Here is a 23,726-nt window from a genome sequence, read left to right as displayed (position 1 = left end):
GGGCTCTGTCGCCCAGCTGGAGTGCAGTGGCACAATCTGGACTTACTGCAACTTCCGCCTCCCAGGCTCAAACCATCCTCCCACCTCTGCGACTACAGGCACATGCCAGCATGCCTGGCTAATTTTTGTATTTTTGGTAGGGATGGTTTTCACCATGTTGTCAAGGCTGCTTTCGAACTCCTGGCTGCAAGTGATCCTCCCGCCTCGGCCTCCCAAAGTGCTAGGATTATGGACGTGAGACACAGTGCCCAGCCTTAATTTTGCCTTTTTTTAATGGTCTTAATGTACCTGTATTCTAAGTGTGTTTTAAGTTGTAGGGAGTGAGTGCTTGATAAAAGAATTTTAGGTTCTTGAAGTAGACCCTTTATGTAGGCCAAATGTTTTAAATATATTTTACATTAAGAGCTGGTTTTCTGTATCTTGGATTTAAGCAGAAATATTTAGATTTTTTTTATTGGCAGTTGTGTTTTCCTTGCAGTGTAATGACTCATGAGATTGTGGAATATTTTTGCCCTGTTGATTAGAATAGTGGTTTTCAAGGTACATAGTTCATGGAGTCCTGGGTTCTCCCCAAGGGTTCTTTCCAGGGGTCCACAAGGTTGACTAAATGCTCAAGTCTGGAAAATCATAGTTTGCCTTCATTCTTTCAAGTAAAAGTTGTATTCTGTGAGAAAAGTGGCCAGTTAAATTCACAACTCAAGTGCACAGATGCTTTTCCTTGAGATAACTGTAAATAAGCAGCAGAAATGCTGTATGCATACTTCTCATTTCTGAATATTAAAAAGATATGGACTCAGTGTTGATACTAAGAAATTTGATTGTTTGATTTTCTGTAATGAAGTGTGTTTACATTCGAAAGATCCATATAATTCATTGAACTTGTATTTTCTGAATGTCCAATGCATAATGTTGGAAAATTCATTCAAAATGCAAGATAAATTAATGAACTTTAACAGTATGAAAAGTTCATAGTTATATGGTTTCATATTCTGCATTGTAACTAACTTGTAAGAAACTATCACTTAAAAGTACCTTTTCTTTTCCTACCTACTTAACTGTAGGAAGGCAGATTTTCTTTGTATACCTCACCCAAAACAAAGCGAAAACACAGGCAGATATGAGAATCTAGCTATTTTCCTTTAAGTCGTTTGTCATTCTCACTCAATTTTATTTACTAAAATATGACTATTTTCAAAAACTGTTATTTATGTTAACATATAATGGATCCATTATTTCTAAACAAATTAGTAAACATTAAACATTTGTTATAATTTCTGTTACTATAAATATAGGGGGGTGTAATTCACATACAGAAAAACTCTTTGAGGGTCTCAGTAACTTTTTAAAGTGATAAAGCACCCTGAGATGAAAGAGTTTTAGAACTGCTGGTTCAGAAGTTGAGTATTAAGCTCCTTTAAGTCTATGTACAAATAAATAATCACAGTTAATAAATGTTAAGGAACATTTGTTGTGGTTTTATTTATCCAACATAGGTGTGGAGGCTGCAGCTTGGCAACCAGTTTATTTTACGTAAAGCAAATCTCACCTTGATTGTGGTGATGAAGCAGGTCTTGATGTATTTATTAATAGATATCTGCAGGAAACTTCTCTAGAATTTTCAATAAGAATATTCTTGTGTGAGGAGTTTCAGACCAGCCTGGCCAACATGGTGAAACCCTATCTCTACTAAAAATACAAAAAGTATCTGGGCATGGTGGTACGTGCCTGTAATCCCAGCTACTGGGGAGGCTGAGGCAGGAGTATGGCTTGAACCCAGGAGGCGGAGGTTGCAGTGAGCCAAGATCGTGCCACTACACTCCAGCCTGGGTGACAGAACAAGACTCTGTCTTGGAAAAAAACAGAAACAAGAATATACCTATGTGAGGTAAGAAAAATATATAGGTGTGAAACAGATGAACAAATATGTATTTACCTTGAGAAAAATGTAAGGGTTACTAATAGTGAAGAGTAGGTATCTAAAAATATAAGTGTAAGAGTACTAATTCTGAGACATGAGTTGGAAGAAGAACAATATAAATTGTTCAAGTAGCATGAAGTAACTGAGGGATGTGAATAATAAGAAAACAAGCTTATTTTGATTCCTTAGTGTAACGTGGAATGAGTTTTTTGCAATTTATACTTTTATAATGGTTGTCCTTGTAGTTTTGTGACCTTGTATAGAAAATGCAGCATTTTTAGGTGTAGAAAATCAGTTCTAAAGATGTTAGGTAATTTTCTCTAGGTCAAATTCTAGTGGTCAGTCTGGGTTGTTATCTACTCTTGCTTTTCATAATGAAAATCTGGAGAATTTATTTTTCCTATCTTTAACAGTAGAATCGAGACGTTCTCTTGAAGAGAATGAGCTATCTTTGAGACCAAATGTTTCCACCTCCATTTTTATTATATATGACTTTTTTGGTACATATTTTATAGGTAACACACTGATTTTTAGTTTAATACTTAGGTTTTAATGGGAAAAAATGTGACCTACTCAACTTTGAATCCCCAGCTTCTACCGCAATGTCTGGGCATATGTGGTTGGCATTCAGTAAGTATTTGATTGAACTGTTTGATAACAGATATGGCACCTGAATCTAACTGAACAAAATAGTGTAATATTCTTGTTGTTTTTAAATGGGCCATACTCTTCTATCTGGGTTGTATTGAAGTTAAAAATAAAACTGTTAGACTAAAATGAGTTTATTTTAATTCTCTGCACTGGATTTCTTCAGGATCTCATTAGAATTTCTAGAATATGCCCTAGATTTAACAGCTGGACAGCCAGCATTGTCCAATAGAACTTTCTGCAGTGATGAAAGTGTTCTGTATCTGTACTCTTCAGTAGGGTAGCCGCTATCCACATGTGCTTATTAAGCGCTCAAAATGTGGTTGGTGGAACTGAGCAACTGAATTTTAATTAATCTAAACCTAAATCACTACATATGGCTAGTTGCTGCCATATTGGACTGCTCAGGTTTAGACATTCTTGCTTAATAAAACGAACTTTAATTTCGTATTTTATGGTTTAGAAACACTGGCATTATTAGCTCTAGCCCCTCTCCCCACTTTTTGGGGCCATTTTACAAACTTATCAAAAGCTTATATAAGGCTATAAAGGAGGCAGTGGTGAATTAGATTGAGGACAAAGATGAATGATGAGAATGCATGTAATTTGAGGGTTAATGAGGTAATGCAGAAAGGGAGATGATAAGAATATTTCAACCCAGTCGTTGAGGTTATCTCTTGAACCACTGCGGGCCTACGTTAATGTGTAAACTATGAGAGGTAGAAAAAACAATAAAATACAGCCCTGGTTTTCAGTAAATCTATATTTGAATATAAATGTGTTTTGGATTGATGAGTGTCTATGGGTGGGAATGACACTGTAGAAATTCTGTTCAAAGTGAATGATAAAATCAGCCAGATTTCTAGATTTTCCGACCTGCCTATGTCCAGACATCAAGTTCTGTGGGAGATATAAAACATTTTTTCTCTTTTTAATAAAACAAATAAAATGAAAAGAGTTGCCTCAATTGGAAGTATATCTGAAATTCAGTTTATCTGCCTCTGGTTCAGATTTCTCAACATTGGCATTATTGACATTTTGCACCAGTTAATTCTTCGTTGCAGGGGCTGTCCTATTAATTGTAGGATGTTAGCAGCACAACTGGCCTCTGCCCACTAGATGCCAGTAGCACCCTTTAGTTGTATCCAAAAATGTCTCTAGACATTGCCAGATGTCGCTGGGGGGCAAAACCACCTCTGGCTGAGAACCACTATTCTAAATATACTCTAGCTGTATACATAAAAAGTACTTGATATACTCTAATTATATATAAATATTTGGACCATAAGTTGAATAATAATCTACTATTTCATTTCATTTACTCTTAGGGAAAGCTCTGTTTCTTCAGCATTGTTTCTTGGGAACCCAGAAGTGTAATATATTTTATCCAGGAGCTAGATGTTTCGTGAAAGTAGGAGAATCCTTCAGAATTTCTAGCCCACCATGTTGCCAGGTTTAGCCACCTAACCTCTGGGCTTGTGATGTGAGGGGCTGCAATGCAGGTCTTTGATATGGCCTGGAGACATTTTCTCCATGGTCTTGGGGATTAACAGTAGGGAAGCAGTAAGGGGATTAACTTGGGGAGCAGTAAGTCCCCTTATCTATAAAATCTCATGATTTTATATTCCAAGTAGACTTGGAATGTGCTTTGACAAAGTCATTTAGCTAATAAATGATAGAGTCACGAACCTAGCCCTTTTGCATCCATGTGACATATACAGTACTTAGCTGTAGGAAGGAAGGTAAGAGAGTTTTGACTAGATCTTGGGTTGTTGGTGGGTGGCACCTGAGATGGTTTTGAGGGTTGGCGACCTGCTCTGATAGCAGCAGTCCAGTTGAGAGACTAGGAATTTGAACTAGTACTGGGATTAAAGGGAGGCAAGTGAGGGTCCTGGGGTGCAGAATACAAAGAGACATTCACTCTCTAGCCCTGACTGGGACATTGGAGTCAGACCACCTGGTTTATATCCCTATTCTGTCTGCCATTAGTTAGAGTGATCTTGGATAAGCTACCTAACTTCTTTCTCATCAGATTCTTTTTCTGTAAAAAGTCGTAATAATAATATCTATCTTACAGGATTTTTGTGAAAAAACTAGTCTGTACATGTGTTTATAAAGTACACAGAATTTAGTAAGTTTTAGTTACTAGTCTGGTTAACACGATATACAAATGTACACCTGAATCATTTTGGGTACAGAAGATGAATTTTCTCCATCTAATTTCAGATACCTTGCAAAGATTAGTATTCCTGATTGTTTTCAATACTGTATTAGTGGCTGCGTGCGGTGGCTCATGCCTGTAATTCCAGCACTTTGGGAGGCCGAGGTGGGCGAATCACTTGGGGTCAGGAGTTTGAGACTAGCCTGGCCAACATGGTGAAACCCTGTCTCTACTAAAAATACAAAAATTAGCCGGGCGTGGTGGCACGTGCTTGTAATCCCAGCCACTGGGGAGGCTGAGGCAGGAGAATTGCTTGAACCCAGGAGGCAGAGGTTGCAGTGAGCCGAGATCGCGCCATTGCACTCTAGCCTGGACAACAAAGTGACACTCCACATCAAAAAAAAAAAAAAAGGAAAGAAATATGTTAGTATGATTACTATTGCCAAAATCGTGTTTCATTCTTTATTTATTTTATTTTCATTATGTTGGTCGGGCTGGTCATCAACTCCTGGCCTCGTGATCTTTCACCTCAGCCTCCCAAAGTGCTGGGTTCACAGGCATGAGCCTCCACGCCCAGCCTCATCGTTTATTTTAAATAGTTGGTATCTAATATTTTGATAAATAAAGATTGTGTGAAAATGGAATTGTAGAGAAACTATAAACATTAAATTAATTTGAACTTTATGGTAATTGGCATTATAAGCTTAATACAAAGTACTTGTATGATACTCTTTTTGCATGTCTTACATTACCTAGAACCAGTATTATAGTACTTGGTAAATAATGATTTTCAGTAGATTACCCGCCTCTCCCAAAGGTGTTGGAAATGTGTGGGGCCATGTTCAACATTTCATGAGGATTTTTGGCATTTACTAGACAGCAGCCAGGAATGTTGCAATTCCTGCATATTTCTTGTGGGACCATTCTGTATGATAGAGAATTGTCCTGCCCAAAATGTCAGTAGCATCCTTATATAGGAACAGTATTCTAGAAGACAATAGTTTTGTTTTCCCTCTTTGAAGTTAGATCCTGAATAAGACAGTTGCTGCCTAGAAGATATTCATACTTTGATAGAAGTCGTAGACTTTGTGTGGTAAGTACAAAATAGAAATATCTCTTATGCATGGAGGCAGTGAGTGATGGCTTTTCTTTGAGGCTGTTGAGACTTTGGCATTTGTCTTGTATAGGGAATTGTGGGAGAAAACTGCTGATCATAAGGAATAGTTCATTAAGGTTACATATGATATACCTTCAGGGACCTCCAAGTAATTTGGTACTGTGGGAAAATAGAATTCAAGTTGTAGTAGCAATTGGTGTATGGTAACATGCTATACTAAGGAGCTTGGTCTTTAGAGTGAGGATTATCTGGGGTACTAGTTAAAATGCAGATTTTTGGATTTTCCAGAGAGTCTGGCTTGATAGGGGTAGTAAAATGAGACCTAGGAATCTTTTGCAAATAAATATTCCAGGTTGTTAGATGGTGTATTAGTTAGTTTTCACACTGCTAATAAGGACATATACACACTGCTGATAAAGACATACCAGAAACTGGGAACAAAAAAAGGTTTAATTGAACATACAGTTCCACATGGCTGAGGAGGCCTCAGAATCATAGTGGGAAGTGAAAGGCTCTTTTTACTTGGCAGCGAAAATGAGGAAGAAGCAAAAGCGGAAACTCCTGATAAACCCATCAGATCTCGTGAGACTTACTTACTATCACAAGAATAGTATGGGAAAGACTGGGCCCTTTGATTCAGTTACCGCCCCGCTGGATCCTTCCCACAACATGTGGGAATTCTGGGAAATAAAATTCAAGTTGAGATTTTGGTGGGGACATAGCCAAACCATATTCTGTCCCTGGCCCTCCAAATCTAATGTCCTCATATTTCAGAACCAATCATACCTTCCCAGCAGTCCCTCAAAGTCTTAACTCATTTCAGCATTAACACAAATGTGCACAGTTTGGAGTCTCATCTGAGACAAGGCAAGTCCCTTCTGCCTATGAGCCTGTAAAATCAAAATCTAGCTAGTTACTTCCTAGATACAATGGGGGTACAGTTATTGGGTAAATAAAGCTGTTCCAAATGGGAGAAAGAAATTGGCCAAAACAAAGGGGTTACAGGGCCCATGCAAGTCCGGAAATCCAGCGGGGCAGTCTTATGTTAAAACTCGAAAATGATCTCCCTTGACTCCAGGTCTCACATCCAGGTCATGCTGATGCAAGAGGTGGGTTCTCATGGTCTTGGGCAGCTCCACCCTTGTGGCTTTGCAGGGTAGTCTTGCTTCCAGTTGCTTTCACGGGCTGACATTGAGTGCGACTTTTCCAGGAGCACGGTGCAAGCTGTTGGTGGGTCTGCCATTCTGGGATCTAGAGGACCGTGGCCCTCTTCTCACAGCTCCACTAAGCAGTGCCCTAGTAGGGTCTCTGTGTAGGGCCTCCGACCCCGCATTTGTCTTCTGCACTGCCCTAGCAGAGGTTCTCCATGAGGGCTCTGCCTCTGCAGCAGCAGTCTTTTGCTTGGCCATCCAGGTGTTTCCATACATCTTCTGAAATCTAGGTAGAAGTTCCCAAACCTCAATTGTTGACTTCTGTGCACCCGCAGGCTCAGCTCCACATGGATGCTGCCAAGGTTTGGGGCTTCCACGCTCTGAAGCCACAGCCTGAGCTTTATGTTGGCCCCTTTCAGCTGGAGTGACTGGGACACAGGGCACCAAGTCCCTAGGCTGCACACAGCATGGGGACCCTGGGCCTGGCCAGCGAAACCACTTTTTCCTTCTGGTCTCTGGGCTCATCATGGGAGGGGTTGCAGTGAAGGTCTCTGATGTGGGCTAGAGACATTTTCCCCATGGTCTTGGAGATTAACATTAGGCTCCTTGCTACTTATGCAAATTTCTCCAGCCAGCTTGAATTTCTCCTCAAAAAGTGGCTTTTTCTTTTCCACTGCATTGTCAGGCTGCAAATTTTCTGAACTTCTATGCTTTGTTTCCGTTTTAAAACGGAATGCTTTTAACAGCACCGAAGTCACCTTTTGAATGCTTTTCTGCTTGGAAATTTCTTCTGTCACATAACCTAAATCATCTCTCAAGTTCAAAGTTCCGCAAATCTCTAGGGCAGGGGCAAAATGCTGCTACTCTCTTTGCTTAAACAGAACAAGGGTCACCTTTGCTCCAGTTGCTAACAAATTCCTCATCTCCATCTGAGATCACCTCAGCCTGAACCGTGTTCATATCACTATCAGCATTTCTGTCAAAGCCATTCAGCAAGTCTCTAGGAAGTTCCAGACTTTCCCACATTTTCCTGTCTTCTTCTAAGCTGCCCAAACTATTCCAACCTCTGCCTGTTACACAGTTCCAAAGTCGCTTCCATATTTTCAGGTATCTTTTCAGCAATGCCCCACTCTACTAGTACCAGTTTACTATATTAGTTTGTTTTCATGCTGCTAATAAAGACATACCCAAAACTGGGAACAGAGAAAGGTTTAATTGGACTTACAGTTCCACATGGCTGGGGAGGCCTCAGAATCATGGCAGTAGGTAAAAGGCTCTTCTTATGTGTTGGCAGCAAAAGAAAATGAGGAACAAGGAAGAGCAAAAACACCTGATAAACCCATCAGGTCTCCTGAGAATAGCATGGGAAAGACCAGCCCCCATGGTTCAGTTACCCGTCCCTCCCAAAGCACATGGGAATTCTGGGAGATACAATTCAAGTTGAGATTTTGGTGGGAACACAGGCAAACCATATCAGGTAGGTAGGTAGGTAGGTAGGTAAATAAATTACTTTGCTCTGTGGTTCCAGTATTTAACAGAGGATATCATATTTATAAATTTAAAAAATTCACCTTGATAACAGTGTAGAACAGTGTTTCTCAAACTTCTTGACTAGGACTCTCCTTAAGAATTAATAGTATTTAACATTTTGAATAATGTATATGAGTGACAAATCTGCAAAAGTTTTTTCTCAGTGCAGTACAGTCTGATTTTTCCTTTCAATTCTATTTTGTTTACAAAAAACATCCTTAGGGGAGAGAGGGAGGGAGAAGGAGAAAGGAAAAGGAGAGAGGGACGGAGAAGGGGAGGGAAGGGGAGAGAAAGAGGAAAGGGAGAGAAGGAGAGAGGGCTGCAAAGAAAATTCTAAATTGACTTTGAATCACTAGTGAGTTGCAGTCCTCAGTTTGAAAAACATCGGTTTAGATTTTAAAGCAGTTCTCACTTTAGCATCCATCAGAATAACCTGAATGAACAGTTTGTTAAATTAGATTTCTGGTTTTACCCCCAGAGCTGCTGATTCAGTATTTTTAACAAGTATCCAGGTGATGCTGATGTTGGGTCTAGAACCGCATTTTGAGGATCACTGATTTATAGAGGATAGATTGGAAGGGCAAGCGTACACTGGAATGTCTGCTCTGTAAGGTCAAGCATTTTTCTCAGGTTTGTTCACAGTATCTTCTCAATGCCTGTAACAGTGTTCGGCATATAGGACATAATTATTTGTGGACTGTATGACTTGATGCAGGAAACTCAAGCGCTCAGTCACTACATTACTACTGTTTGCAGTACTGCTGGGCAGAAAGGACCGGTGCCGCGTCATAGAGATACATTGGAACAGTGAATCAGAATAGACGGTAATGGTAGACTGTTGGGGTGGATTGTGACTCCTAGGTCATTTACACGGGAGTCTAGGTGAGTCATGGTGCCCAGTACGTAGCCACACATAATGTATATTCATTAATATTTGCCATTATCATAGGAGCTTCGTTGAAGTGGTGGGTCCAGATTGCTATGGGTAAACCAATTGGAGGTGATAAAAGTGAAGCATAAAATTTAGAAAATTACGATTTAAAACACTTTTTAAACAAAACATTAATAAGACTTTTTTTCACCTTGATTTTTGGCTCACAAGAAACAGGCTTTGTTTTGTTTTGGAAGAGAGGAGAAGATGTAGAAGGTTTGGGTGATAACAGAATGTTTGGAAGCCTTACTATATATAATACATTAGTCATAATGTGTTTTATTTAGCATATGAGTATCTATTTTGATGGTGCGCTATGCTAGATGCCCACTTTACAGAGATGAATCAGACACAACATGGGCTCTCAAAAAGTAGTGCTTGTTACTACAGGAAGAAGCTAGCTGTCTTTCGCCTGGGATTAGCAGAGACTTAAATTTATTCACTGGAAGTGAGTTTAGAAGTAATCTAATCCGATTGGTTCCCCTTTTGGGTAAAGAAGATGCCTAAGACAAGCCTGTAATCCCAGCACTTTGGGAGGCCGAGACGGGCGGATCACGAGGTCAGGAGATCGAGACCATCCTGGCTAACACGGTGAAACCCTGTCTCTACTAAAAACTACAAAAAACTAGCTGGGCGAGGTGGCGGGTGCCTGTAGTCCCAGCTACTCGGGAGGCTGAGGCAGGAGAATGGTGTAAACCTGGGAGGCGGAGCTTGCAGTGAGCTGAGATCTGGCCACTGCACTCCAGCCCGGGCGATAGAGCGAGACTCTGTCTCAAAAAAAAAAAGAAGCCTAAGAAAGATAAATGATTAGGTTACATAAGTGGCCAAACCAGGACTAACTGGGTTCCTGACTTGTGGTATAAGGCTTTATTAAACAGTTAATGCCACCACCATTGCCACCAATAATAATATATTTTGATCACCAGTTTTATGTAACGCTGATAATTGTTTTACATAGATATGCCATTTAATCCTCTCAGCAACCAGTGAGATAGATCTTGTTACCATCTCTCTAAGAATAGACTTGAGGTAAATCTAAATACTGTGCCTGCCAGTAGGATTCCCTAGGAAATTGACCTTAATATTTGCTTTTTCAGTAAGCCATTAGAGATTTAGTGGAATTGTTACTAGCATCAAGACAACAAATCTAGAATGTCTGGAATGATTGAAAGGGTCAGGAGGTTATAAAAAATCTCTACGGAGTATGACCAGGCATGTTGGCTCATGCCTGTAATTCAGCTCTTTGGGAGGCCAAGCCGGGCAGATTGCTTGCGCCCAGGAGTTTGAGACCAGCTCGGGCAGCATAATGAGATCTTGTCTCTAATTCTTAAATTAAAAAATAATAATAATAAAATAAAAAACTTTCTGTGAGTATGGCAAAGGGACGTTCTTGAAGGATCTGTTAGAAGCTTAAGGTCAATTAGGCAATATCCCAAGAGCAAATCCTAGAAGAGAAGACAAAGTATGTATAGAGCCTTGTGTGCGGAATGACTGAATGAAGTTTTATCTGCATTTTCAGGGAATAGTTTGTGACTTTTTGACCAGTTTCTTATAAAGTTAAGGCTCCAGAATGAACACTAAACCTGGTAGAGAGGAAATGTGTTAGGTAGAAGAATGAAATCGTTGCACATGTTTTCTTTTCTTTCTTTTTGTCCATTCTGATTTTTCCCATCATAGAACCTAAGGTGAAATGAGAAAATAGAAATGGCTGAACAGAAAAGGATTGCCAATTGGCATAATGGAAGAAGGAAGGACATTTCAAGAAGTGTTGCGATAACTACTAAGACCTTCAGGCATCGCCGGTTCTTTTTCTTTCTGTAGGATTGGACAGATGGAAAGTTAGGCTTTCTTCTTCGGGGGATTATCTCTCTGTTTCTCACTGTTCTAAATGAATTTATATTGTGTATGTTATTTGAGAATTTATGTTTTTATGTTTTTTATGTTGAAGCAGAAAATTTTATATTTTGTATTTTTATAAGGAAAAAGTTCCATATAAAAATAATTTAGTAATGATTTTGATATTATAAAGGATAATCTTTGATTACTAAAGAAGTAGCTTATATGAAACTCATTGCTAAATAATAGCTGCTGATTAAGGAATTACTATAGAAAGTTTATTGAAGATAGAAAAAGAAACAAAATATCCAGTACTCTGATGTGGTAAAAATGAAGTTTGATACTTTAAAATTTTGTTTTTGTTATTGTTTACACTTGGGTTAGAATTATAGATTTGTTGTATTGCTGTGTCTGTATCAGTTTTTAAAATGGAATAACTTTATAAAGAGATTAATAAAACTGTGTGTTCGTCTGTCCAGAGTTACTTTTCACTTAGAAATCTTTAATGTTCTTTGCCTTAGTTATGGGAAAACAAACTAATGCAGTCCAGGGCAGTAGATGGATTTCATTCAGAAGAGCAGCAGCTTCTACTGCAAGTTCAACAGCAGCATCAACCCCAGCAGCAGCAGCATCACCACCATCACCACCATCAGCAAGCTCAGCCTCAGCAGACGGTACCTCAGCAAGCGCAGACCCAGCAGGTCCTTATTCCTGCATCGCAGCAAGGTGAGACTGGATTTGTTTTCCTACTTATGACTTGGAATTTGTCGTCATGAGAGAAGAGAAATATTCTACATTTCTTGGATCTTGTCTTTTAAGGGGCGCATGGAGAACCTAAAAATAAACAAAAACCCCTATGTTGATTTTGGGCTTTTTTTCCCCTTTCTCTTGGCTGAGGGGTGTGGGTGTATGTAAATGTATATAAATTTATATTTAATGTAGGTTGTATCTGTAGAGTAATGGTAGACAAGTAATTTACTGATTGAAAGCCCAAGTTGTATTACTATTTAGTTTTGAAAAGGCTATGTAGTGATGGATTTCCTAAAATAAGTTAAACCTAAAAGGTTTATTTACTAAGGGCTTTATTATTTTATGTGGTAAAATAGTTATTTGCTTTCTCTATGAAACATGTTCTTTCAGAGACATATTTCAGATTAGTTCTTAAAATGTATCTTAAATTCTAGAGTTTTTTGTATACTTTGGCAATCTGAAAATTCAGTTCCATAGTAATTTATGTAAGCCTAAACCGACTGAATTAGATTTATTATAAGTTAAGCGTGGATATATAACATACCTTAATTTATATTTCTTGGATTAAACCTAAGAAAAAGCAAATATTCGTAGACTGTGTCCATAGTGCTTTGTACTCTGCAAGTCATTTTATAGATACTGTTTCATTGGCACCTTATAAAGGCTTTGTAAAATAGCCCTTGGCTCAGTTTCACAGCTGAGGAAAATCTGAGCCCAGAAAACGCTAAGAAACTTGATCTGTATTTTCTCTCATGACACACGTCTATTCAGTTATAAAACTTACTGAGCGTTCTAATTCAGTGCATCTGCTTTTATGGGAGAGGACACTAGAAGTAGATGAAAAGTTCATTTTAATGTAATCATTTAGTTACTTATTTGCCTCATTTGACAGTATATATATGTGTCTTAAAATTGGTAATGATACACAGTAGAAGAGTCTATTTGGGTTATTTTACTGTTGATATCTAGTGGTAGTTTTCATACCTAATTTTAGTGTATACTTTGTATCAAATAATTTTATCCTTTTATTATTTTTTGATGACTGTTCTTCCTGTTGCCTTCAGACCTGGCATTAGGATTTTAGGTCATCATAAATTAAAATTTGATTTTCTTCACTCAGAGAATATTAGGATAATGGAGTTATCCGTCTGTTCTCTGAAATTTGCGGAATCAAACATTTAATTACTTTTATGCTTAAATTACATTGCCATTATTTCTGATTTGTATTTTTTCCAACTTGGGCCCATTCACCACTCTTCAGGCAACCTGGTGGTCCCCTGCTTTCAGGAGGCCACCATATTGATGCTGAACTTAGTTGGACACCCAATCAGCATAGCACACTATAGCCCAAAACTCCTGGGCTCAAGCGATCCTCCCACCTCAGCCTTCTGAGTTGCTGGGACTACAGGCATGCATCCCCGCGTCCGGCTGATTTGTATTTTTTAAACAGCCGATGAAAGTAGCATGAGTCTGTCAGCTTGTCATATTGGAAGAAAAGTACTATGTAGATTTCAAAAACTAGTCACAACTTTTTGAGCTTACTTTTATTGTATTAGTAACTCATTGCAACAGTGGTATCATTGTATCAGTAAAACAGTTAACCTTGAGTTAAGACAAAATTATGTTTGAAAATATCCAGTTTACTTAAGAATGCATAGAACTGTGTATGTGTGTATGTTTAGGTGTTAAGTAACTCACTACTTCATGTTCCTAAATTCCCTTGCATCCTTAGGAATTGTCACTTAAAATTTTTTTTTTTTTTTTGAGATGGAGCTTGTCACCCATGCTGGAGTGCAGTGGCATGATCTCGGCTCACTGCAACCTCCAGTTCCCGAGTTCAAGTGATTCTCATGCCTCGGCCTGACACGCAGCTAATTTTTTTTGTATTTTTAGTAGAGATGGGGTTTCACCATGATATTGGCCAGTCTGGTCTCGAACTCCTGACCTCAAGTGATCCGCCCGCTTTGGCCTCCCAAAGCTTAAATATTTGTGTTTTCTAGTATAGGGTGGGTATATCACAGCTGTTATTTGCCGTATAAATTTATACTGTCCTGACAGCAAATGATTGAAAGCGTTTGAGTGTAGAAAACATGGAAAACATGAAAAAAGTTTTCATCATTGTATGTAAAGTGTTCTTGTGATCAGAAAATAGCCTCATGTTTCCTTGTTTACATGTGTACTTGTTTTTTTGTAGCCACAGCACCACAAGTTATTGTTCCAGATTCTAAGTTGATACAGCATATGAATGCATCAAACATGGTAAGACTCAGAATGTAGCAGTTTGATTGGCTGTACTTAATTCTAACTCAAATTGTGATTATGCCTATATATGTCATATATTAACAACTTGAAGTTTATTGAAGACTCAGGCAGAACAGCCATTTTAGTTTCCTGAATATTGGATCTGAAGTTTAGCTTGTACCTAGACATTAAGGTTCATAAAATTATGGAATTGTTTAAGAATACCAAAAGAATGGTGCTTTGTGAGAGTTGCTCCATTCCCTACTATGTCCGAAAAAGTTTTAGGGTACCTACCAAACTTACAATGCCAAGTATGGTTCTGTTTCAGGAGACCTGGTAATTGCAAGAAGTTGGGAAGGCTAAGAATTGTGAACTTTTAAAAAATGGAGATGAACTGTTTGGATAGTTCAGTATAACTATTTTTAAAATCAAGCATTTAAAAATATTGCTTTGACTTAACCATACTATAGTCTAATAAGTCATTATAGTGTGTAAATTACCATAGAATACATTTTAACCAGTTGAGTTACATTAGAAGTTTTATATTTCTGAGGACTATCCACTAAACTTTACAAGTCCTCACTCATTTTCAAATTACATTTCAGATATATAATATTTCTCAACAAATGTAGTATAGTTTAACTATGAACTTGAAAGAACCTCTTCAGATCCCTAGAAAATCTTTACCTATATGCTTGAATTTTTTTTTTTTTTTTTGGATAAAACATTAAAATACAGTCAGAGTAGTTCAATACTTTCTTATAAATGGTTTTTCTTTATTCTGTTTAAAATATACAGACTGTTAATTTCATTGAGTGTTGACTCAGTTCTTACATTTCATTCTTCAGCCAAAATTTTATTTAAAGGAGAAAGAATCAATATTTATAAAAAGATCTTTTAGCCTACGTAAGTAGTTAGTACTAGGAATGAGATTTTTTTTTTTTTTCTGTTCAAGTTTTTTTTTTGAGATGGAGTCTCGCTCTGTCACCCAGGCTGGAGTGCAGTGGTGTGATCTTGGCTAACTGCAACCTCCGCCTCCTAGGTTCAAGTGATCCTCCTACCTCAGCCTCCTGAGTAGCTGAGAGTACAGGTGTATGCCACCAACCTGGCTAATTTTTTTGTACTTTCAGTAGAGATGGGGTTTCACCATTTTGGCCAGGCTGGTCTCCAACTCCTGACCTCAAGTGATCTGCCCACCTCGGCCTCCCAAAGTGTTAGGATTACAGGTGTGAGCCATCACACCCAGCCTCAAGTTTTTTTAAAAAAAGCAGTATATGAAAAGATCAGTTCTACTCTGCGAGTGATAGTGAATCACAAAGCTCATTTGTGGTAAAAGCCAGATGAGAAGGACTTACCCACTAGGCAAATGACTTCCTCCTACACATTACCAGCCTCACAAATTCATACTGTGGCAGAATTGAAAGTTTCTACATGATAGCAGAAATTGCAGTTTTTAAATTCACAAATATCAAAGATCTCTATTTGTACTTGTAGTTGCAGTTACTAGAATCATTTCGTTTACATGAGAATAAATTTCATGCCCGTTATTTCTCACAAGATTTTTTATTGGAAAAAACTCCATTTTAAGTCTCAGGCCCCAATTTTTTTTAACCTCCACCTTTAAAAAAAAAAAAAAGTCTCACTATATGTTGTATTGCAGTTGATGTTATTAAGACTATATCCTAGGGAATAACTCGCATTATTTTAAAACAAATTTTGGCAGAATCTCCTTTAACATTTAAAAGATTTTTAAATGTTGTGGAAGATAATTTTGAATTAATAAATTATTTCTGGGATAAAAATTAGTGGTCTATCTCTACTACTGGTTAAGTCTCCTTTATTCTAGAGAGCAGATGTATTTAAACAAATTATAGGTCAGTTATTCAGGAAAAATTGATTTAACATTTCTGTATATTTTACGTTTTACTCTATTGTTTTTAGTCAGTGTTTCCTTCATGTATTTCTGAACATAATCAGTATAAGCTTTGTACCAATGAAAGTGTTTTAGGTTTTTGTGGGTTTGCATTATTACTTCTGATTCAGAAATATTCAGCAAAAATACATTTGTTCTTTCTAATGGCTCTGTTTGCTTTAGAAATGAACTAATCATAAAAATGTGGGATAATAATAGTGGAAGGCTATTTCAGGGAACTTCTATTAAACCATTGTTTTCAGTTCATTGTTATGAAATGATTGGTCTAATGCATTATTTGTGTTTGGGCTGTTTTGTGGAATACAAGAAGAAATTTTAATAGTTACTAAGTACAAGGTGGTTTGTGTATGGTACATGACTCAGCAAATATCTGTTATACAGCTTGAATTTGTGGGGGGTGTGCAGGTAGTTACTGGGTCATATATTCTGTATAGAAACTATTATGTCGGTTTGCTGGTAGAGGAAGAATTGTTATCTTTCAAAATACGAATTATAGGCCCTTGATATTTCTAAATAATATTTTTGTTGTTTTTTTGTTTTCAAATATTTCTTAGTAGTATGTGGTGGTTAATATTTTCCTTAAACTTAGATAACCTTTAATTTGCTTATATAGACAAGATTTATCTTAAATTGGATAATTGAGTATTCGACTTAAACACGGATCAACCTGGTGGGCTATCGTTAAATTCTGGAGACACAGTGGGCATTTCAGGCCCAAGTTGTAGAAATTGCTTAGGTTTGTCAAGTGGCAACAAGTTTATTTTCTTGGAAAGCTATATACCTAGAGCCCAGACTAGACAGTAGTTGAATTATTAACTTGGTTTAATAATTTTCCAAGTTTGTTGACTTCTCTGATACTAGCATTTCCAAAGCAGTTATATTTATTTTTTTAAGCTTTTCTAGATATGGGTAGTTCTAAAAATGTATAGGTTAGATTAAATGTATGAATGGTTGGTACCCAAAGAAGATTGAAAAGAGAGGGAAAAAACTACCAAATGTGTAGCTCTAGTGGGATACAGGAAAATACTTAAAGTACAGAATAAAAAAACGAGAGAATGGCATAATTCTTTGTGGGAGGACAGGAGGAGAAAACTCTCCAGAACTCTCCAGGAAGTCAAGAATTTGTCCTGAATTTTAAGAAATTCATAATACAATCCCATGTATATCTTTATAACTTAAGTGTCACATACTAACTTCATTTCAAAATGTTGAAATTAAAGTTTGTGACTGTCACCCAGGCTGGAGTGCAATGGCGCAATCTCAGCTTACTGCAACCTCACCTTCCAGGTTCAAGCCATCCTCCCACCTTAGCCTCCCAAGTAGCTGGGACTACAGGTGTGCACCACCATGCTCAGTTAATTTTTGTATTTTTTGTAGAGATGGGGTTTCACCATATTGCCCCAGCTGGTCTCAAACTCCTGAGCTCAAGCGATCTGCCTGCCTGGGCATCCTAAAGTCCTGGGATTACAGGTGTGAGCCACTGTGCCTGGTGTGGCTTTTCTTAAGAATTACAGAATTTTTGTATTAATCTGTTCTTAATACATGTTTCACCTAGAATATAATGCCAATATGTCCCTTTTTTTCTTTGCTAATGTGACATCTTAGAAGAATTGTCAGCTATACTCCCAGTGAAGTCTTCTGATATAGTGTTCTTTATAGATACCTGTTGATTTAGTGGAAATTTTAAAAGTTAAGAATTCTAAAAAGTAGACAATTATACTTCTACCTCAAGGAAATGGGGATAAGGAAACAGTGGGAAAGGAAGCAGTAATGAAGTAGCTATTTCATATGTTGTACAGCATTGTTAATGTGGGTATTGTCTAAAAGTGTATAGGTTAGATCAAGTATAGGAAGGCTTGGTACCTTAAAGAAGATTGATGGGACGAGAAGGAAAAAAAGAGCTACAGTGCCTGTGAGATTTACTTAGAACACCTTCTCTAGGGGAAAAAAACCCAATGATATTGTTGTATTTAACGTCTTAAAATAATTTAGTAGGTTATTTAGGCTAGGTTGATCTTGTACCATTTTATAAAATGGGATTTAGCCATATTAGATTTTTAAAATTTTGATATATTCTAAACAAAAAGTTTAATATACTATTAAAATATGCTAGAGATAAACAGATAGTATTATATATGTATGTGGTTTTGATATTTTTTCTTTGTTTTTTTCAGAGTGCTGCTGCTACGGCTGCTACCTTAGCACTCCCTGCAGGTGTGACTCCTGTTCAGCAGATATTAACAAATTCAGGTAATTAGGAATGATGGAACCATTTTAAAATGTAATTCAGAAAATTGTACTATCTAGCCCTTAGGTTTTGTCTTCTTTGAAAGACGGAAAATACTAATATTTCTTTCACCATTTGGTTTAGGTTATTAAAATAACTTTATTTGAGGGCCGTAACACATACAACTGTAATCGTTGTTGAGGATACAGTAAAGAAGATGAAAGTTGTACTTGAACCTTTGATCTGTGCATGATAACCCTCTTATTGAAGTATGATTATATAAAAATGCTTACCTAGTTTTTTATTAAACACATTTACCATGCCAAGTGAGTATTAAACTTATTTGAACTTGTGATATCAAAGTAATTCCTAGAGCATATTAAGAGCAAATTTATTGTATGCTATTATTATACATAGTATCTCTTCATTGACAAAAGACCAGTGTCTAGCTCATGTGTTTTGGCATATTAGTACTTGAAAAATTTATTTACATGGATTTTAAGTGTCCCCTGTAATCTTGATTATATAGTTATTTATTTTCTATTCTATGTATGTATGTTATTTTTGTTATTGTAAATTTGTGAAATTAGGGGCTTATCTTGCTACATATTTAATAAAATGTAATTTGCTTTTTAATCAATTCAAGATTCTGGGTCATCTAAAGGAACATATTGGGGGAATTTGATTCTGTGTGAATTGTATGACGATAACTGGTTAGCGAACTTTTATTGCTTTTACCAATTTTGAAGCAAAGTTCTGTGGTACTTTGTTTGGTTCAAGATATTAAATGAGCTATTAAGCTTTTGTTCCTTTAAAGCTTTAAAAATGAACAGCTCCCAAAGTGTCTGATCTTACTGCTCTTTCTTGACTCCTAAGGTTAGCAAAGATAATGTAAGCTTTAATCAAGTCTCATAATCTGTTGTTAAAACCTTGTTGGAAATAGCTGAATGAGGATGTAAATATAAAAAATAAAACATTTTAAGGAATGTATTTGAACATGGCGAGAAGTCAGAGAAGGGGAGGATTATGCATACTGTGTATGAATGATAGTCTTTAATAAAATTGTCAGTTTTCTTGATAATTTCTTGTGCCTTTGGTGTTATGAAAGTAAATATGAATTCATTTCTTTTGAGATAGTCGCTGCTAAAATGATAACTTGGAATGCATGCTTTTTGCTTTAGGCCAGCTTCTTCAGGTGGTCAGAGCAGCCAATGGTGCCCAATATATCTTTCAGCCTCAGCAGTCAGTGGTTCTACAACAACAGGTTATACCACAGATGCAACCTGGTGGAGTACAAGCTCCTGTTATACAGCAGGTAAAATAATCTTCTATTATGATCAGTATGGGATTCTGTTTTCTTCTGTATGTATTCCCTGGGTACTTTCCCTCTTCTTATATGCACAAAAGACTCTTCTTCAGTGCTATAGACCCAGTTGTTTCTAATTTCTCCTGTATACAGCTTAACTTAGATTCAACATGTATTAAACATGTATTAAAAAATTACTGTTGTCTGTGCCCATCTTTCATCATCCCCTCAAAGGTGGCAGCACTCTCCTTCCAGCCTTCTAAGCTGTTCATTCGGCCTTTATTCAATAAGCAGTTACTGAGTCTCGGGCTATTTATAAGGGTCATGAGATTTAGGAGTGAATGAGGCAGACGTGACTCTAGTTTTATGATGCTTACTCTGTTTTCTGGAACTGGGTGTGTAGAATCCTCCCTTTTCCTTACCTCTAATATCCAAGGTATGAAGCCCTACCAATTCTTGTTAATAGTTTTTCTTTCTTTTTTTTTTTTTTTGAGACGGAGTCTTGCTCTTTCACCTAGGCTGGAGCGCAGTGGCGCAATCTTGGCCCACTGCAACATCTGCCTCCTGGGTTCACGCCATTCTCCTGCCTCAGCCTCCCGAGTAGCTGGGACTACAGTGCCCACCACCACGCCCGGCTAATTTTTTGTATTTTTAGTAGAGACGGGGTTTCACCATGTTAGCCAGGATGGTCTCGATCTCCTGACCTTGTGATCTACCCGCCTTGGCCTCCCTAAGTGCTGGGATTACGGGCGTGAGCCACTGTACGCGGCCTTTTTTTTTTCTTTAACTGCAGTTTTGCCATGGTTGCAGTCCCTTAATATGTTTGACATTGTTTTTTTTTCTCAGCCTCTTTTTTCATTTCCTTAGTTCGTAATGTCCATAATTTGTCAGTAAATACTGTATTGTCTCCTTAATGGTTTCTCTGCCTCTCATCTTGTGCCCTCCTAACCTGGCTGATTCATAGTCATCTTTCTTTTTTTTTTTTTTTTTTTTTGAGACAGAGTCTCGCTCTGTCGCGTAAGCTGGAGTGCAATGGCACAATCTCAGCTCACTGCAACTTCCGCCTCCTGGGTTCAAGCGATTCTCCTGCTTAGCCTCCTGAGTAGCTGGGATTATAGGCATGCACTACTGCGCCCAGCTAAATTTTGTATTTTTAATAGAGACGGAGTTTCGCCATGTTGGCTAGGCTGGCCTTGAACTCCTGACTTCAGGTGATCTGCCCGCTTTGGCCTCCCAAAGTGCTGGGATTATGGGCATGAGCCACTGCGCCTGGCTTGTCTTTCTAAAAATCTTAAAACCTTTTAACAGCTTTTCATTGCCTACTGAGAAAAGCCTAAACAACTCAACATAATTTATAAGATCTTTTTGTGGATCTTATTTCTTTGAAGTCTCCAGGTTTATTTCTTGCCATACTCCCAGGTATTTTCTTTAGCTGCATTTACATCAAAATAAACACTTGGATCTACTTGTGTTATATTCTTGTGCTGTGAGCTCTAAAATGAAAGAGGAATGGTTATTTTCTTGAGGAACTTACGTACTTTATTTGTTTATGTGTCTCTTTTTTAAATGTCAGTAAAATAGTATGACGATAGAGACAAGATCAGATCAGTAATATTAATCCAGTTTATTTACATCTTTCCAAAATTATGTACTGCTTTCACTTCTGGGTTTCACTTGATGTTACACGTCTCTTAAGAATGCCGTCTGGCAACTCCCTGCACTTCCCCTAAACAAATAGAAAAACCTGGCTAATCTCCTTAAAGCAGCGGTCCCCCAGCTTTTTTACACCAGGGACTGGTTTTGCGGAAGGCAGTTTTTCCACGTACTGGGCAGCGGGGATGGGTTCAGGATGAAACTTTTAATTCAGACCATCAGGCGTAAGGAGTGCACAACCTCCATCCTTGCATGTGCAGTTCACAGTAGGGTTCCTGCTCCTGTGAGAATCTCATGCTGCCGCTGATCTGACAGGAGGCAGAGTTCAGATGGTAATGCTGGCTCATCCACCACTCACCTCCTGCTGTGCAGCCCGGTTTCTAACAGGGGTTGGGGATCACTGCTTTTAAGCACAAACAGAAACTCAAATATTATTTACTAATAATATAAGTAATATTTGATCGTGCTTTGTCCCCCAAGTTGAATTTGGTATACTCTCTTGTGTTGCCATAACACTATGTCATATTTGTACTACGTCTTGTCTCTTTTTGAGTTGTTAGTGCTTTGTCTATTTTACCATTTTTTTTTGTCTTTAGTGCTGTTACACCATGTGTAAGCGTTTTAAAGGAAATTCTGTGTCTTATTTTTGCATTCCTTGAACCTAATGGCAAGTAACAAACATCCAGTCCTCCTCCTTTATTGTAATACGTATAGTATGTATAGTTAATATTTGTTAGTGTACATTTTTTCAAGCTGTGGCTTACTTTAGAATCTTAGATACAGAACCTGGAAAGGAACTTCAGAAATCTGATCTGGTGGTTTTTAGAAAAATAATTAGCGTTTATCTCACACTGAATCAGAATATTAGTGGTATGACCAAGGTATCAGTACTTTTTAAGCTGCCAGATGGTTCTTATTTGCAGCCAGGGTTGAGAACCATTAATCCTAGTCTGACAGTGAAATGGCAGAGGCCAAGAGGAGTTAAATGACTTGCTTCTGCTGTATTTATGTCTGACTTTAGACAAAAGTAGACCCAGGTTGGCCAGGCACGGTGGCTCATGCCTGTAATCCCAGTACTTTGGGAGGCGGGCGGATCACGAGGTCACGAGTTTGGGGCCAGCTTGACCAACATGGTAAAACCCCTTCTCTACTAAAAATACGTAATTAGCTGGGCATGGTGGCACATACCTGTAGTCCCAGCTACTCAGGAGGCTGAGACAGGAGAATCGCTTGAACCCAGGAGGCAGGGGTTGCAGTGAGCTGAGATTGCACCATTGCAGTCCAGCTTGGGTGACAGAATGAGACTCCATCTAAAAAAAAAAAAGGTAGACCCAGGTTTTCAGATTCTCAGTCCAGTGTTCTTCATGTGAAGGCAGTGTATAACTCTTGGCCTGGTATCTGGCATATACATAGTATGTGCTCAGTGAATGAAGCAGTTATCTTTAGAAAATCCTTATTTTCCAGAAATTTGATAAAGTAGAAATTTAGTGGGTCACTACACTAGTTAAACATTGCTTTTGTACTTTGGTAGTTTTAACTGTGTGTGAAATATGGCCATTCTGGTGATTCTTCAGCATTTGTTCCTATTTCTGTGTACCGTACTTGATCCTCTTAACTAGTTACTGTTATGTGGTTTTCTTTTGCTTTAGGTACTGGCTCCTCTTCCTGGAGGGATTTCACCACAGACAGGTGTCATCATCCAGCCTCAGCAAATCTTATTTACAGGAAATAAGACTCAAGTTATACCTACGACAGTGGCAGCACCTACACCAGCCCAAGCACAGATAACTGCAACTGGCCAGCAGCAACCGCAGGCCCAGCCTGCTCAAACACAAGCTCCATTGGTCTTACAAGTTGATGGAACTGGGGATACATCGTCTGAAGAAGATGAAGATGAAGAAGAAGACTATGATGATGATGAGGAGGAAGACAAAGAGAAAGATGGAGCTGAAGATGGGCAGGTGGAAGAAGTAAGTTTCTAGTAAAATACTTACAATGATCTACTTTATTATTTCCATTTTTAGTTGGTGCAAAACTGGTAAATTATATCCTATTTTTTTCAGAGACTGTTAGGTGCTGTACAACGTAAGATTTTAAAGATAAAGTTAGATTGATTTAACTTTAGTAAGGTTTTTATATTCTGGCTATATTTATCTTCATAAAATACAACTATTTCATATAGCTGGTAATAAATTATAACAAATTAAATTGTATTAATATGTGTAGTAAAGAGTACAGGTAATTCTAACTCTGGCTTACGCATTTATAATGTGGCTTAAACATAAGGCATTGGTAGATAAGTAGATGTGGTTAAGCTTTTGCTT

The 23,726-nt window shown here is 37.8% G+C and overlaps 1 protein-coding gene and 1 non-coding gene across 2 annotated transcripts in view; both read left to right on the top strand.

Annotated features, from left to right (window-relative positions):
• Positions 1–23,726, top strand: part of GTF2A1 (general transcription factor IIA subunit 1) — a 44,709-nt gene that overhangs the window by 5,121 nt on the left and 15,862 nt on the right. The window contains exons 3-7 of the mRNA XM_007987487.3: positions 11,814–12,018; positions 14,237–14,301; positions 18,391–18,466; positions 19,625–19,758; positions 23,052–23,372. Of these exons, the coding sequence (XP_007985678.1) occupies positions 11,814–12,018; positions 14,237–14,301; positions 18,391–18,466; positions 19,625–19,758; positions 23,052–23,372 (801 nt within the window). The remainder of the gene's footprint in view (positions 1–11,813; positions 12,019–14,236; positions 14,302–18,390; positions 18,467–19,624; positions 19,759–23,051; positions 23,373–23,726) is intronic.
• Positions 13,079–13,222, top strand: LOC119619179 (small nucleolar RNA SNORA79). The gene has a single exon (XR_005235611.1). It is a non-coding gene; the product is annotated as a small nucleolar RNA SNORA79 (small nucleolar RNA).

The sequence above is a fragment of the Chlorocebus sabaeus genome, chromosome 24, assembly GCF_047675955.1.
Source record: "Chlorocebus sabaeus isolate Y175 chromosome 24, mChlSab1.0.hap1, whole genome shotgun sequence".
Taxonomy (NCBI): Eukaryota; Metazoa; Chordata; class Mammalia; order Primates; family Cercopithecidae; genus Chlorocebus; species Chlorocebus sabaeus.
This window is presented reverse-complemented; position numbering and strand designations above follow the sequence as displayed.